Genomic DNA, 14,491 nt, shown 5'->3' with positions numbered 1-14,491 from the left:
CTTCCTGTTTCTTCCTAAGTCTGCTCAGGATGCTCCCTCTTCCTCCTTCCCAGTCAAATCCCATTTATCCAGGAAGGCCCAGTTCAAACGCCATCAACCTGACAAGGTCTCCTCAGATCTTTCCAGCCCATTTTCTCCCCTGCTCTGAACTCAAGTGGCAAGTGGCCATGGACCACACCTTTGTGACACATTTTGAACTGCTGTCTTTTAACTAGTCATATGATTGCAGACTATTTGTAAATACATGGAGGGTAGGGCCTATGCCCTGATTTCTATATCCCATACTGCCCAGCACAGTGTGAGAGGCAAGAGATACTCCAGGACCACTGAAAGAATGAGATATTAAAATTCAAGTTAACTCAATGATACAACAGACACAAGAATAATATGTACATTCCTCTTTATTAATACAACAACACGTAACACATACAAAAAGAAAAAACACTCATGTAAAAGGCCCTGTCGTAAAGGATAGACAGGAAAACATCTACACAATCAAATAAGGCTCCTGCTTTAAAACAGGGGTTTGCTTAGCTACACTTGGAATATGAGCAAGGCTGTTGCGGAAAAAAAAAAAAAAAAAAAATCCCTGCACTGAAGGAGTATATATATCAATGGGGTCAATTTACTAAATTCACAAGATCCACATCTAGGAATGTTTAAGTCCTCTCACATATCCAAAAATCATCAGGGTTTTATGAAATGTGATTTTTTTGGGGGGGATAAAAATTTTTACCTGTCCTCCTTTCTTCTTAGAAAATAGTGACAAGAGCTCTCTAAAAACTAGAGACCAGCAAACTGCCCAAAGTTTGGAAAGCTTTACCATTAAAGTTCAAAAAGTGTGTAGAACTGAGAATTCAAAGGCAAGATGGCACTGGGAAGAAGAATGATCAGAAGTCTGATCATTTCCTGATCAGTCACGAGGAAACACAATGGAAACATCTAGGCTCAGTGCAGGGTTCGGTAGCAGCAGTTTGTCCATATTCCTGCTCTGATTAGAGCCGGAAATTAAACAAGCACCAGTTCATCTCAAAAGAGCCTTATACAAACATACACACATACATACCCACACCCATTCACATGTCATTACCACCCCCTTTTATTTAAATTTATTATTATTTTTTTTACTAAAATAATACAAAAAAGGGAGACAGGTATATTTACAAAAATCCATGGCTGGTACAGTACATAATTTTTAAGACACACTAAATGCTACAATCTTTCAGGTCCTGAGATTATTACAAATATCAACTCAAAGCTGTGTTCAGGTCCAGTTTTAAAGGAGGAAAAAAAAATTCCCAAAATATTAAGTCACACATATTTAAATTTAAAATACAGCATATCCCTTCAAGTTAGCAAAAACACACCTCCCTAAAAACAACTGCAATATGGTAGTCAGGGCCTTTCACCCAGAGGAGCTGCAATTATTTAGGCTCCTTCCTTCACGATGCATTGTAAAACCTGTTGGCATCTATATAAAGCGGGGAGGTGGCTCAAGAAAGAAGATGCTGTGTAACCGGAAGGACATTCCTTTATAGAGTGAACATTCACTGTATAAATAAGTCCCATTTTTCCTTCTGTTACCAAACAAAAAGTCTTTCCTTTATCAAAATTCATACTGCAAGAGTTGGAAATATGTGCTTACTCAGACTAAAAATCAGAATCCTTATTTCCAATCAGTTATAGCAAATCGGTCTGCAGTCCCACGATAATTTTTACAACTGCAAATAAATTTTCTTGCTTGTAATAAACGAGAAAACACTCATCACTTGGTTACCTTGGGAGACTTTGATTAACTTATTATTTGGGGCACAAAATTTTCACCAGCCAGAGATTTCCTTTCCTTTTCAGCTTGCCAGTGTTTAGCAAGCAACAGACAAGGAAGGGCAAGCCCCAAGATTTACATACTCTTAAGAACAATTATATATTTTTGATACATTCTGTAATATGATTTTTGAATGACAGCCAACAAAAGAGCAGTACAAAGCATGAATCCCTTCTCTGGAGGCTGGCCAAAAAACTTGTGTGTATGTTGGAAAACCTACCTCTACTGGTGCAAGGGCCCCTTGCTTATCTACAAGTCTCAGAAGGTCTATGTAATTAATTATGTAAGCATAGCCAGGATTTTAAAAGTTGGCCAAACTTGGTCAACTTTCCGACTACCTATATAAAACAGTAATAACTCTGTCAACTGAGAATAATTTCTCTTTTAATGCCTCTGGCCAAAATTGGGGGTAATTCTTGCTAATTTCACAGGGACAGGAAAGAAAACCCAATATGCTGGCACAGGGCTCACGACCCCTGCAAACAGATGAGAGAAGCAAAAGAGGAGAGAAGTTTATGGCCAGAAGAGTGTGAAATATAATGTAGCAGGTTGTCACACAGAAGAATATGCCACTTGGCTAGTCTTGGTTACTGCCAACTCCTAAATGTGCTTGGAGGGCAGATGGAACTGTCAAATTAAAAAACAGAGTATCTTCACATTATCTAAGGTAATAGTCACCTTGCTTGTGTTTCAATTAAGTTTCCATTAGTGCTTTGTTACAAACTATTTTAAAACTAGACAAGATAAAATAGAATTATATTATTATTGGCAAAACAGTAACAAATAATATATGGAGCGTTTTCTGAGGAACCTAAAATTGGTACTTAGGATTCATGTGGCCTTTCTGACGCAGACCTTTGTAAAGTAGGTTTATTCCAGAGGAATTAATGAAAAGAAGCAAGGCAGACTATTATGTGAAATAAGAGCCCAACAAATAATAAAAACAAATAAGAGTTCTCTTTTGAATAACCTTGAAAAGTATCAAGAGGAGGCCATGTAATGTAGCTACTACTATATTATATAGTAGAGAAATTTTTAACACAAAGGAGAAGAGAAAAAAAATTCACGTCACCAGTAATGATTTTAAGTCCTGGACATATAGACCCCCTTAATTATACTACTGAGATTTATTTATTTATTTATTAAGTATTCTTGACCTGTTTGGGTAACAGTTCGGAAAAGTGTCCAAAATTTAAGTACTAACCTGCTCTAAAATGGACATATGAAAGAAAGTCTGAAAAGCAGAAGTATTACATATTACAGTATGAGGAAATTAAATAAAGATCACAAATAGCTACTTTCAAGCAAATGGTACTTTGGGAATATCTGAGAAAAATATCAAGTTATTCAAAGGCAGCCTGATTAAAATCCTACCAGTCCCTGTCTGAGTGTGCTGGGAAGTAAACAGTCTCCTACAACACGCCTGCAGTCTTTACTTTCAAATTCAGTGGGGACCCAGCGTAGATGACCAACACGGATGAGAAAAGGAGGTGAAAGTTGAAGCTTTGCTCCCCAGACTCTCAACAACTTTTATTCTAGTGCAGCCACTGGCTGATGCAATGGTTAACTTGAGGGCTCAGATTAGAGAAAAGAAGAATGAAAACTAAAGAAAGTAAAGAAACAATGAGAATCTGACATTAATATTTAACGCCACTTTGTAATGATAGTATGACCATCTGTTTATTAGCTCCACAAACCTGAACAGTGTGCCAGAGAATCTAAAACTTTCTCAGAATTGAACACTGGGATGGTTTTATCTTAACCTGAAAACATTCCATGATTCCAACTAGAGTGTGCACCAGAATCTGTACTTAGTTTCTGAATATAAAGTTCACATTTTAGGACAGATGGACACACAAAAAATATCTCTATTTTTATGTTTCCATTAATTTTCCCAAGAGGAACAAACACACATTCAACAAAACCCTTATGCCTTATTTCTTTGGGTAGAAGTCTTAATTAACATCTGTTATTTAAAGAATGGAAAAAAGGAAGAATGTGGAAAACTTGTATGTTTATCTGCATAGTTGATATTTAGAGGCTACTAACTAAGGCTTTATCTGGAAAACACAACAAAAAACCAAAAAGTGACTTTTAAGGAAAAACGTCCTGTCACTAGAGAGTAAATGGGCCTCAGCCAGTTCTGGGAATTAACTCAGAGGCTTTGTCTACTTGGGCCTGGGGCCTTCTCCCTACTCACTCACACTGGATCATTTGTTCCTAATCCCCTGACATTCTCTTTCCTGACCCTGAATATGTGCTACAAAATCTACACACATCTCCTCGCAAATGGTGCTCAGCATCTAGCGCTAACATAGAAGCAGCATCCAATGTTTCCTGTTGTTATTGTTTTAAATGATAAAAGGAAAATTCTATGTATTACTGCTTCATATACCTGATGGAGGGTAGGATAAGATGACCTTCCTCTCCTCCCTGGAGCTGGGAAAAATATATTTCTTTGTGCTCCCACCCTTCCCACAGCTGCCCCAGCTAGGAAGAGAAACCTGCCTCCTCTCTCCCATTTTTCTGCAACCTGAGCCGTTGATGGCTCCCACTCTTTCACGGTAAAGAAGCATAAATTACACAGGTAGACTGGCTACAGTACGCCTAGCAGGCTGTGTGTAGTGCTTGCCGCTTCAGTGCAAAGCTGGGTAAACCTATGGTTACAGGGACAGTACACAATCTCCGTAAGAAGGAGACCCCCATTCATTCTTAGAAAGTTAAAAGCTTAGCTATATCCATCACTAAACAAGTAATATAAGGAAATTAGGCTGAGAACATGGCAAAGTGAGGCAGATAAAACATTTGGGATCATTAATCAACTCCAGTAACCAATCATTCACACTTTAGCTAGCTTCAGCTCCACAATCTTGGCAAAAATCACACATGTAATAATACCATGAACAGCTTAAAAAAAAAAAAAAACTATTTATAATTAGGAAACTTAGTGTTATTTACCCCTCCCCTCTTATTAACCTGAAACTAAGCATTTTATCCAACCACAAATATAATATGTTTAAATAACACATATGTATCTAAATTAGAATTCCAGTGATTTTTTTAAACCTAAAAATCATATGGTGCTTTTTATGCCCATCATAGGGAAACATTTTTTTAGCCTCTGCAGGAAGATGATAATACTTTTTTAAATTATATAGGACATTTTAGAAAAACTCAAAATATTTTTGAAAAAGTCTCTGATATCCCTGGGAGGTAGGTGAATATTATTATACCCAATTTTCTAATGGGTAATCTGAGGCACAAAGGTTAAACGATATTCCCCCTAAACACAATAATCAAAGAGTAACATGACTGACCTGAGGCCACCTGATAACAGTCTTGCTGTCAAGTAACATTGCCAGGAGGCTCTGCTTTCTCCTTTTTGGCCACCAGTCTCCTCAGTTAAAATGTATTTAAAAGGGGGCATTTACTAGACATATTTATACTGGATTTTGAGGATTGGTTCAACTTAGTCTCCCTTCACATGTCACATCTGTTTTCGACAAGAAACAGATGAACACTAATTACTGGTATTATGTTATTTTGCTCAAGGGAGAAACAAAAATAACCATTAAATCATATTAGGCCAAATGTAATTATTTGGCAAATGAGAAAACTGAAGCTCTCTCAGGAATGCCATGGGTTATATAAGTGTTTCCCTCCATATCTGAAGTCCTTCTACTTCTAAGTTTATTACCCTTTTGACAGATATGCAGCTATATGAATTCTTCAAAACCCATTTTCCAGAAGAGTATATGATGCATTTTTAACATGGACAAAGTTGCTAACTTGCTTCAAAACTCAGAAACAATACCATGGTTCTAACTCTAGCTCTCCCATGTCTTTAGTCTTGCCTGCCATCATGTACCTTATCAACTTGACCTGGAAAGACTCTTGTTATCCCAATGCTTTCTCTAGTATTACACACGCCAAGTCTGAAGGGCACAGAGCAGTGGATTACATCCAGGAACAGACAATGAGTCCACTAAATTTATTTTAGTTATAATAACTGACTTATTTTATATGTAGCTGTTGTTCCTGTTAACTTCTACAAACAGATATTCAAAGGGCGAAGACAGTATCTTGTGAGAAGACAATTTCCCAATCTACCCATTCAAATCAACTAAAGGCAATGGAATAAACAAGGCAGAAATTTTGCAAACATTAAAATAGGGGAGTGCTTGGAAAGGATGCAATGGTACAGCAGCTACTAGTTATATATATATATATATATTACATATGTATACAAATTTACACATATATATGTATGCATGTATGTGTGTATCTTACACATATATCCATATACATATAAAGAAGAATAATATTACAGCATGACATGATCTTGGCAACTCTGAGATTCTTCCTCCTGAATCCCCTGACGTTATTAGCCTGTACTTTAGGATATCTGAGAACAGTTTCAAAAGAGGGGAAAAAAGAAAGAAAAAAAGGCACTTAACAAAGACAAAGGCCTGAATTGAATATGCTTTAGAGGAATAATATAAGCCATTTTACCAGAGCTAAGAAATGATTTACAGAGTTAAACCTTTCCTCTTAAATTTTATAAAATAAAACTGTCTAACATGTTTCTAATCATTTACCTACTACTGCATTTTTCTTCTGCATCATTATTACAAAAACAAAAGCCCCCTAAAAGCAAAAACCAAAACAACAGACAAACAAAAACCACCATACATGCACAACAGCAAGTAAAAGTGCCCTTCTGAGAACATAAGGTCAGCAGAAACTACAGTGCTGAAGCACAGGGCAAGTTCTCAAGTTTGGCCTGATTGTAGATTTCTCTCACTCTTCTAATCTAAAACAGGACAAAATAAACATCAACCAACAAAAAGAGCAAACAAAAATTCAAAACCTAAATGATGAAAAGAATACAAGGACCAGTGTGCTTTTATGGTACACCCTTAAAATAAAGTATCCTAATTCTATACATGGGTCAAAGTATACGACAAAGCCTCCCAGAAATAAAGAACTGTAAATTGAAGTTGAACATTACAGGCAAAGTTCATTTTACAAATGTAGCAGCAAATCTGATAGATTAATTGGAGTTCTAAGAGATGATCCCAAGGGACACAGTATTCGCGTAATCAATGGTAGTTTGAATAACAGTAGAATTCCATTTCAGAAAATGTCTTGAACCAAGTAGAGGTGGAAAGGGGGTGTGGTAGAGAGCAACGAGAGGAGAAAGATTAGAGGTGTCTGCCCTTTCCAAACCTGGGTAGTAAACAATTTAAATCTGCTTTGGGGGGAAAAAAAATCCTGGGTTAAAAATCTTTTCGTAGAAGTTGTTTTCATACAGGTGTCAAACCCACAGCATTCAAACAGGTGTGTGCCTGGTTCTTCCTTCTAGCTGGGTGATATGATAAACCCTATTGAGCTTCTATGATATTAAAAAAAAAAGAAAGAAAGAAATTTGGGCTAACAACATCCATCAAAGGGGTGGCAGGCATGAAGGAATGTGCTGACACAATGCTCTGAGTCCCTCAAAATCAAGACTTGGGGACCTCAGATGAACTTCACTTCTTCCCCCAATACTTAACCTCTTCAGCTGGTTTTAAAATCATGATTTCCTTTACCCTCTGATCTCAGAAGCAGATGAGAAAGAATTATAACCGACTGGTAATGAAATTATTGCTTACATCGATTGTGGAGGCTCTGAATGAGCTTGACACTTTGCTCTCAGTCTCCAGCCGAGGCTCAGCACTGCTATCTCTGGAGACAGCTCTGCTGATCATTCATTATTGCTTGTGAATACTGAGGATTAACTTGTATGTACAGTAACAGCTTATACGTCAGCGAAGGCAATTTAAAATACAAGACGTTGAAAACAGCTTCCTTTTCCTGAATCAAGAATCCCACGGCATGGGATGTAACTGTGTGCTGACTACCTTTACAACAGGATGTTGCTAATGCTCTTCAGAAAAGACACACTGCTCTATAGCCTTTCCAATTACTCTCCACTTTTAAAAAATAACATAATTTGATTTTCAAGTGCAAAAATAGAATATGAGTCACAAGCCTCTGTGCTAAAAAATAACTGATTTGTATGTATGTTTTTAGTAAGAAAAGCTGTAAAAATAGGTGTCTGTACAGTATGGACACCATTTTCAATGTTATGACCTAGAAAAGAAATAGGTATTTACATGCAGTAACTCTTTGACCATACTTTTTAAGAAATATAAGGATGTTTATTTCATTTGTACAACATAAAAGGGCAGTCTTGATTGAAATGGATGAAGCTAGTGAAAATGTGGTGGGGGTGAGGCAGCAGTTCTCACAGAATCAGGATTGAAGAGAACAGAATAAAATCTTCACAGAGGAGGCCTCAGAGCCCAGGGCCCTCAGGTGTTTATAAAACGATATGGGGGAGGAACTGATAATCCCGCTCTTCTCGAATGAAGATAGAATCACGGGGCGGGGTGGGGGGGGCGGTCTTGGGATGGTGTCCTCACTCCAAATCTTTCTTGTGACGAGACAAAGAACCCAGGAGCATACACTCGCCTGACAGTGTGATTCAGAGTTGATGGGTTTAACAAATTAAAGTTGTCATTCCTCAACTTAAACTACCACTGAACTCATCTATCAATAAACATATGTGTACAAAAATACACACACAGATGAACACATGCACCACCCTCCACCAGAAGAGAGATGAATCTGCATTGTGTTCTCTTCTTGTTCGGGGAAGTAAAATGAAGGTGGCTTCTCAAAGGAAAATTCTTAAAGATTAGCAGACTTTTTTTCCCCCTCTAAATTAGATAAAAGCAAGAGGTATGCTACAATGGAAGAACTCAAGAACTGGGTAAGCTTCCCTAGGTAAAAAAAACCGAACAAACTTTAATCAAACATTCTCCATTCAAATCAAACATATCTGCAACATCCCAGTATCCTTCCAAATATCTACCAGGGTTGACAGAACATTCTTATTTGCTTTACTGATAAATTAAATTCTTAGAGGCAAGTAATTATATCAATGATTCCTTTGAAATAACCCTTTCCCCTTATTTTAACAAGTTCTTGGAACTAAAGTTTTCAGTTATTAACTTTTTTTTTCTGCTGTAAAGTAAGCCAATGTGACTCTGATGTCAAAATATGGGCTTACAGATCTAAAGTATTCTGTGTTAATTTATTCACAGTCCTAAAGCCTATTTGGAACTTTTGCTTATGAAAGGAAAAAAGGGCCTGATTAATACCCTTATCTGGATAAATATTAATGGTATTGGGTGACTTGTAATGAAAACATATGTAAGAAATCTTGCTACTACCAATCTGGTGCAATTTTTTTAGGTGTCTGGCATTATTAATGGACCAAGCTTACACCATTCTTATGAACAGTTTGAGAACATTCAGAAGCCTAAACAGGAAGAAAAAGACTAGAACAATGATGTGGTGAAAAAAGTCAACAAAATGTATCCAAACACTATAAATTTCTCCCTTAACATCCTTTGTTGAACATGCAATTTGCATGAGGAAGCTCTAGTAACGGAGTCTTATTATCTGCAGGTTTACTCATATATCAATACTCTAAGTATTAGTAAAACTTTAAAATTTCAAATGCTCCAAATCAGTTTCACTACAGTGGATATAGGGAGTAAAAATACACTGATTGTTATAAAAATAATCCCCTGTACACAATGATCCTAATTTAATTCCTCCCTTTAAAATACCATCTTCAAAATTCCCCCCAAATACATATATGCCGTTTGAATGACCAATGAAGAAGCACTCCAATACACACTTATACCTGTTTATATCAATAGTTAATAATCACCTGAAATACCACTAGCAAAAAAAAAACAGAAAGAGAGGTTGTGAACTAAAGTGATGTTGGGGGAAATTGACAATTCATACTGGCAGGCCTGCAAAGGCTAAGTGGACCAAAGCTGCAGTCCTACAACAAAGATCCCCATTTCTCAAGAGGAAAATGTGAACACAAGTCACATTTTAACATCAAGAATGGAAATAAGAATTAACCAGTCAACACCAGATGCACAAATCACCTGAAGGAGAGAGTTAAGTACCTGCTTCTGAATGGAAGATGTAATTGACCCTTTTACAAAAAGGGGACATCTAAGTTTCATCTGTTATGAGCAACAGCCTCAATTTTTTTACTTAAAAAAATGTAATATATATCACTGTGCTAAAATAACTTTCCTGAAGCATCTTTAGTCCACTGATTTACACAGGAGTTGCTACACATTGGAGAAGATTCAAGTTTGTTCAGGATTTTTGAGGGTACATAATTTATACTCAGCTACTGTCTGCATCAGACATAGGGCCATTAAATTTTTTTTGTGGAAAATTTGTTGCATAGTCCACTCAGACATGACCATTACTCCTGACAAACTGGCCTAATTTGGGGTATACTGCCTTTTATTATGCAACTATGTCTACAAGTGTTCAGATCCAACCCCCAGGATGGATGGAGTTTACCCAAATCCTCAATTTCCTTCTTCCTGCCCAGGGAAAAATCAAATTTGTATTTCTGTGGGTTTGACAACTGAGTCTCTTTCAAGTCAGTTAATATGGTAACTGTCTTTCTTTAGAAGAGACCAAAGGTCACACTTAACTTTGCACAAAAGCATTTCTTCCTCCTGCACCTGGCTTTACTCAAGTAATGTTTTCTTTTCTTTTTCCTCCTCACCACAGTGCTTGGGACGAGAGAATGTAAACATCGACAGAACAGCAGCCCTATGACCACACGAGTACTTTCCCATCAGGTAGGTTCCAACAGCCAGCCAAGTGTGTCGTCTCCTGTGCTTGCTGCGAAGTCACTGAGATTTCCGTGGTAACTTAGTGTCCCCTTTACTTTGGCCTCCATCTGAGAAAAGAGGTGTTTAATCAGTATGGGTCGGCATGTCATAAAAAATAAAAGCATATGAAGCAAAGTAAACAATTCTAATTTTCAAGTGGATGACGACATTGCTAGAAAGATAACCTTTAGTACCTTACATGTTACAGCACAAAGAAGTTGACATATAAACAAGAATGATTCTCTTATCTCAAAATGACTATGGTTTAATTGGTTTCCAGTGTCCTACAAATACTATTTCAACAAGTTATTTGTTATCTACCTCATAGTCAACTATGTCAAATGCTTCGAGGATTATAAAGAGACGGAAAAACACAATCAGTCCCCCTCCTTCAAGGAACTTATCACATTTTTTGATTCCCTTAGAAAACAAGGTCAACTTCAAGGTCAACTTCATTTTCATGCAAGTGAAAATTTCTTACCATGACATAGCAGTTAGCAACTCTCAATTATTTATGCAAATGAATGGACCACACCGGGAGTGAAAACTCCAGCTGCATCTTTGTTTTTAGTCCTAACCTGGCAAACGTAAAAGGTAGGAAAGTCTGCTACGGGAAGAATGATTTTTCTAGTTTTACGTATGGCTATGTAACTTATACTGGGAAAATGCTAATCACTATACTTAAACTGGACAAGAGTAGGACTGGGTGACCTTGAGGGCCGAAAAAAAAATGTAGAAAATCTCTTATCATTTGTTGCCTTATCAAGGAAAGTTAAGCTCCACCAGGCCTGAGTATTCTTGCCTGGAGAACCCCATGAACAGAGGAGGCTGGCAGGCTACAGTCCATGGGGTCACAAGAGTCGAGTCGGACACAACTTAGTGACTAAACCACCACCACCAGGCCTGAGAGAAAAAGGCAGGGGGAGGCAAGAATGGCAGAATGCACAAGTGTCAAGGAGCAAATTACTGCCTTACAAGAGTAACCTTAAGCCTGGAGGAGACCACTGAAGTCACAATGTTGAGTCTACTCCTGTGATGTCTAAATTACTTGGGTAAAACATAAGCAAAACAAAAAAACTGCCTCTACTGAAGAAAAGATGTATCAATGAAACAAGATAATAATTTCAAAAGTTGTATATACAGAATACTATTTAAGTGAACTTTAGTGAGAGTATCTAAGGAATTGGCATTTTCATTTATAATAAGGTATCATACCCTTGCATTTGTGGAAAGAAATGATTTGACTTGAGACACGATTAAATTCACAGAACAGCAGGGTGGGATTTTGCTAAAAGAAGCTTTGGATAATCAGCAAAATAAAATACTCATATTAGGTACTTCCCTCATGGTCCAGTGGTTAAGACTCCATGCTCCCAATGCAGGGGTCCTGGGTTTGCTCCCTGGCCAGGGAACTGGATCCTACATGCCTCAACGGGCAGTCTTACATGCCTCAAACAAAGATTCTGCATGCCTCAACTAAGACCTAGCACAGCCAAATACATAAATTAATTAATTAAAATATTTTTTAAAAAAATACTCATATTAACCACACTGTGTAATTCTTTAGACCAGGGTTTGGCGACTATGGCCCTTAGGCCAAATATGGTCTGTTACCTCTTTTTGTGACTAAAGTTTTACTGGAGCCCAGTCACACTCACATTATGCATTATCTAAAACTGTTTTAGTACTGCAATGGCAGAGTTAAGTAGTTGTGATGGACTATGTGGTCATGCAAAGTAAACATGAAATATTTACTATTTTCATCTTTGTAGAAAAAGTTTATTGGCCCCAGTCTTTAGACTAGATGCGATCAGAGAATTAACATTAACTAAACTCTTACCATGTACGTGATACCATGCTAGAAGCTTTAAATATTTTTGTTAAATTCTCCATAATAAGCCTATTAAAAACATCTTGCTATCCCTATCAACGGAAGTGATATTCGAACAAACTACACTTGCTCAAAGTGGCAGTCCTAGAATTCAAAAATTCCAGCCTGATTCTCAAATTTAGTGTCTCAGACTTTAAAATGCTTTTTAAATGAAAAATTATAAACTTTTAAATTTTAATTACTTGGAAAATACTGACAGTCTTATTTCCTGTCTCCCTCTGGAACAGAGGTGCTGATCAGATAACAAGATAATGTATCTAAATCTGGAATATGAGGGTCACATTGAACCACAAGAATCCTGTGTGCCTAATTCCCTGCAGATTTCTACCAGTCTGCCCACAAACATATAGTTCTCAGCTGGACTCACCACACCAAGCAGATGTCAAAACCCAGGGTGGAACTGCTTTAGTCACAGGGCAATTTTCCTTAAGCATTTAAACCTAGTCAAGAAGTTCAGGACGGTCAGGATTGTTGACATTTGTGCCTACTTTGTGTAAAGAATCTGCCTGTAATGCAGGAGATTCGGGTTTGATCTGTGGATTGGGAAGATTCCCTGGAGAAGGGACTGGCAATCCACTCCAGGATTCTTGCCTGGAGAATTCCATGGACAGAGGAGCCTGGTGGGCTACAGTCCACGGGGTCGCAAAGAGTCGGACACGACTGAGCGACTCACACTTTGTTCCCACACTGGCACAATTGTGGTCGTGTGTTCATTCTCTCAAGAGGTTAGTCTGGGGCAGCTTAACACTTGGGTGTCTTAGAGCATTTACTACAACCTACTGCCTCAAGATTGCTCTGAAGCTCCCATTTCCACTTTGTGGTCAGCTGTAAACTTGTTCAAGAACCATTTTAAATGCAGTGGCCAAAAAGAACAGTGAGGCCCTAGTCAGCTTTCACAGTTAAGAGAAAAGTTGAGCTGCTCAAAGATGCTGAAAATGGCCCTCAGAATACTATCGGCATTTTACTGGGGTCAGCTGCTGATGACAGCGAGAATCAGGAGGCCAAGGCTGGGTGCAGCATCCGCTGTCCAACTCCAGACCTCAGAGCATCTAGCTGGCCTGCAAGTATGTAACACAGAGTCTGAGATCACATGAGGTTAATAAGGGCGAGGAGGCAGAGAAGAGTAATGGTTAGGAATACAGGCCATGGAGTCAGACTTCCTGGATTCTATCTCAGATTAAACACTTATTATCCCATCAACTTGGGCAAGCTGCTTACCTCTGATTCCCTTTCCTGAGTTTCCTGATCTGTAAAATGGGGATTGTGATCTCATTCACAGGTTTATTGTAAGGATTAAATTAGCTAATACGTGTATCACAAGACTATCTGGCACTTTGGAAAATTTCCATAAAGGTCAAGTGTGATTAACTACTGGACATGATTTTTGTATACTGTCTTATAAATCCTATTCTTTGTCCTCATTCCCATATAACAAACACCTTTAAAAAGGCTCTCTGCACATGTAACAAAAGATCTCCTTTACCTGTTTCCTTTCTCTGAAAAGGCATTTGTTGCCGATGAGCATTTGCTCATATGAAAATTACCTTTTCCAATCTTTGTCATTCTCTCGTATTGTTTTCAGGAAAGATTTAATATATTGGTAAACCTGTATAAATGTTAGCTAGGGGAAGAAACAGGGGCTCTCTTACCATTAAACGTCTGCTGTACATGTGCAGGCAGAGGTGAGTGGGAAAGCGCTGCTGCGTGCTGAGCTCCTGGCTGTAAACCCTTTAGTAAATCTGGGGGGAGAACACACTTGTCAGTGATCTTCTTCAAACTAAGATCCGAGCCCTCTTAGATACAAAAATGAAAATAATTTATCCAATGCAAGCACAGACCTCGACTTCAAAGCTTTTTTTAAACTAGAGTACATACATTATGTGTATAAATATAAATGTGCATGCAAATAACCCAGGAAATCTGACTTTCTCTTACTATAAATTTCATTAAGATAAAAGTGTGGAATAGCCAGTTAACTTTAGAAACTATTAAAAAATTTCAGAGTCC

At 37.8% G+C, this 14,491-nt stretch overlaps 1 protein-coding gene across 2 annotated transcripts in view; it reads right to left on the bottom strand.

Moving 5' to 3' along the window:
- Window positions 1–383: 383 nt before the first annotated feature.
- The window catches only part of UBN2 (ubinuclein 2), a 79,693-nt gene continuing 65,585 nt past the window's right edge, over window positions 384–14,491 (bottom strand). For both annotated transcript variants that reach the window (XM_043463840.1, XM_043463841.1), the window contains 2 exons: window positions 14,134–14,223; window positions 384–10,661 (listed from right to left, as the gene is read on the bottom strand). In XM_043463840.1, the coding sequence (XP_043319775.1) occupies window positions 10,612–10,661; window positions 14,134–14,223 (140 nt within the window). In that variant the 3' untranslated portion in view covers window positions 384–10,611. The remainder of the gene's footprint in view (window positions 10,662–14,133; window positions 14,224–14,491) is intronic.

Source organism: Cervus canadensis, chromosome 3 (assembly GCF_019320065.1).
Source record: "Cervus canadensis isolate Bull #8, Minnesota chromosome 3, ASM1932006v1, whole genome shotgun sequence".
Classification (NCBI taxonomy): Eukaryota; Metazoa; Chordata; class Mammalia; order Artiodactyla; family Cervidae; genus Cervus; species Cervus canadensis.
This window is presented reverse-complemented; position numbering and strand designations above follow the sequence as displayed.